General features: G+C 41.1%; 1 protein-coding gene across 5 annotated transcripts in view; it reads right to left on the bottom strand.

Annotated features, from left to right (window-relative positions):
• Nucleotides 1-1,968, bottom strand: part of kiaa1549la (KIAA1549-like a) — a 117,557-nt gene that overhangs the window by 25,221 nt on the left and 90,368 nt on the right. For all 5 annotated transcript variants that reach the window (XM_005928355.3, XM_005928354.3, XM_005928357.3 and 2 more), the window contains one exon: nt 551-675. In XM_005928355.3, coding sequence (XP_005928417.1) covers nt 551-675 — 125 coding nt within the window. The remainder of the gene's footprint in view (nt 1-550; nt 676-1,968) is intronic.

The raw sequence follows: 1,968 nt of genomic DNA, 5'->3' as shown, positions 1-1,968 counted from the left end.
TAATCATGGGGTTTTATAGTCTTATGTTAATAGACTGAGGGTGGATTTATCATGAGCCTGTGTGTTGCTGTTTGAGCTGCAGCAAGGTGCAGACAGGTTGAGGCAGAATAAGAATGAGATGTGATGGGCTGACTGAGAGATTAGAGAGAGACAGAGGAATAGTGTTTGTAGCAACAACAGCTATATTCAGTAACAGTACAATTTGTCCCAGAGGAGATGTTATGTTACTACTACTATGGTGGAGGAGGGGTAGTATAACAGAATGGAAAAGCACCTTTCTGAGTTGATGCACCTAAAGAGCTTGATGAACTACTTCTTCAATACCACCCATTAATATTTGTTCAATCAATTGAGTTGATTGATTTCAATTTGGATGCAGTCCAACATCATCAATCGTTTAAACAATGGTAGACGAAACGTGGTTACCAAATGCTGCACTTGTCTGTGTGACTCATGGTGTCCTACTTTTTACTCTGCCCTATTCTGTCACCACTTCCGAGTCCGGGAAAGCTTTGCAGACATGCGTGTAAATGTTTGTTTTCCAACTCACGTCCCCATTGACAACCACAGAATCTTGGCTGTGAGAAGAGGAAGAGGGATACGAGTAGGTTGGCTGGGCTGTCATGGGCTTGATAGTGATGAGACGCAGAGAGCCTGTATGGTCTTCATAGGGATCTGGAAAGACAAGAAAGCACACAACTTGCTAATAAGCAAGAGTAGATCAGCTCAGTTTTCAAGGTAGAATAAATCAAAAATCAGTATTAACAGATGGATACAGAGGTTTACTAATGGAGCTACTTTTCATTTCTCGCATACTGTAAGCTTTATATTAAGCTTGGGTGGACTATTTTTGAACCAATGAATGATATGCCTGTTTTTTGCCTTACATCCACTTGCAATCTTATAGTTTACTGTGACGTACAGACCAAGGAAGAAGTTTGTGTTTCAGGTTTGGTGAGGGAAGTTTCTGTATTTATTACTCTGTCATGTAGCACTAATAAGCTGGTGTGTGTGTCTACATTGCACCCGCAGAGTTTTTGAATGGAACTTAGTAATGAAGCAAGCTATTGTTAGCTAATACATTAGCACTCTAGGATTTAATTTATATGATTTTGCTTGTGCTATTTTGGTCTTTTTTGGAGCCATAAGATGAATTTGATCAGTAATGGGTTATCAGCTTTTCAATTTCCTACCTTCCATTGTCTCATTGCTCACATGTACTTTCCTCCACTGTTTTCCACTCCAAAATTATTGCTTTTATCCTCTAATGTGAGATTTACTTGTTGTCATGGAAACTACAACTTTAATAAACACTAAATCCAATAAAAATTGAGTTTTGTCTCATGAAAAACATCCGCTGTATGTGACTGGTCCTCTGCTTCGCACAGTAACACAATCTCAGTATTTATGAGACTGTATGTTACAGCAGCGAGCAGCAGATGGATAGTGCTATGTTGCTTCACAGTGACTCACTGACTGACTGACATCATATGGCAGACTGCTTCTTTGTAGGGCTACGACAGTATGCCATTAACTCTGCTCCAAACCCACAATGTTACATTCGTCCCAGCACCAGCTTGGTCTGCTCTCATTTGCTGGTGAAACTGTTCAGCCTATCAGAGTGTGACAGCTCAGGTCAGGACAGGTGGCATCACAAGCAGCAGAGGGCTGTGAACCTGAATGGACACAGGTAACAATGTGTTGTAGCCTACGTGAACCCTGAACCATTTCACAGCAAATGGCAAACACTGTACTGGTGTTTGAATTGAACATGTACATGGTTTCTGCCACAAAGGTTGTTACATCTGGTGAGTGCCATGGAGAGTGTGTGTGTGTGCATGTTTAGACATCTTTGTGAGGACCAAAAATTGGCATGCTATACAGTGGGGCAAAAAAGTATTTAGTCAGCCACCGATTGTGCAAGTTCCCCCACTTAAAATGATGACAGAGGTCAGTAATTTGCACCAG

The sequence above is a fragment of the Haplochromis burtoni genome, unplaced genomic scaffold (assembly GCF_018398535.1).
Source record: "Haplochromis burtoni strain Fernald_Lab_line unplaced genomic scaffold, NCSU_Asbu1 Contig_112, whole genome shotgun sequence".
Classification (NCBI taxonomy): Eukaryota; Metazoa; Chordata; class Actinopteri; order Cichliformes; family Cichlidae; genus Haplochromis; species Haplochromis burtoni.
This window is presented reverse-complemented; position numbering and strand designations above follow the sequence as displayed.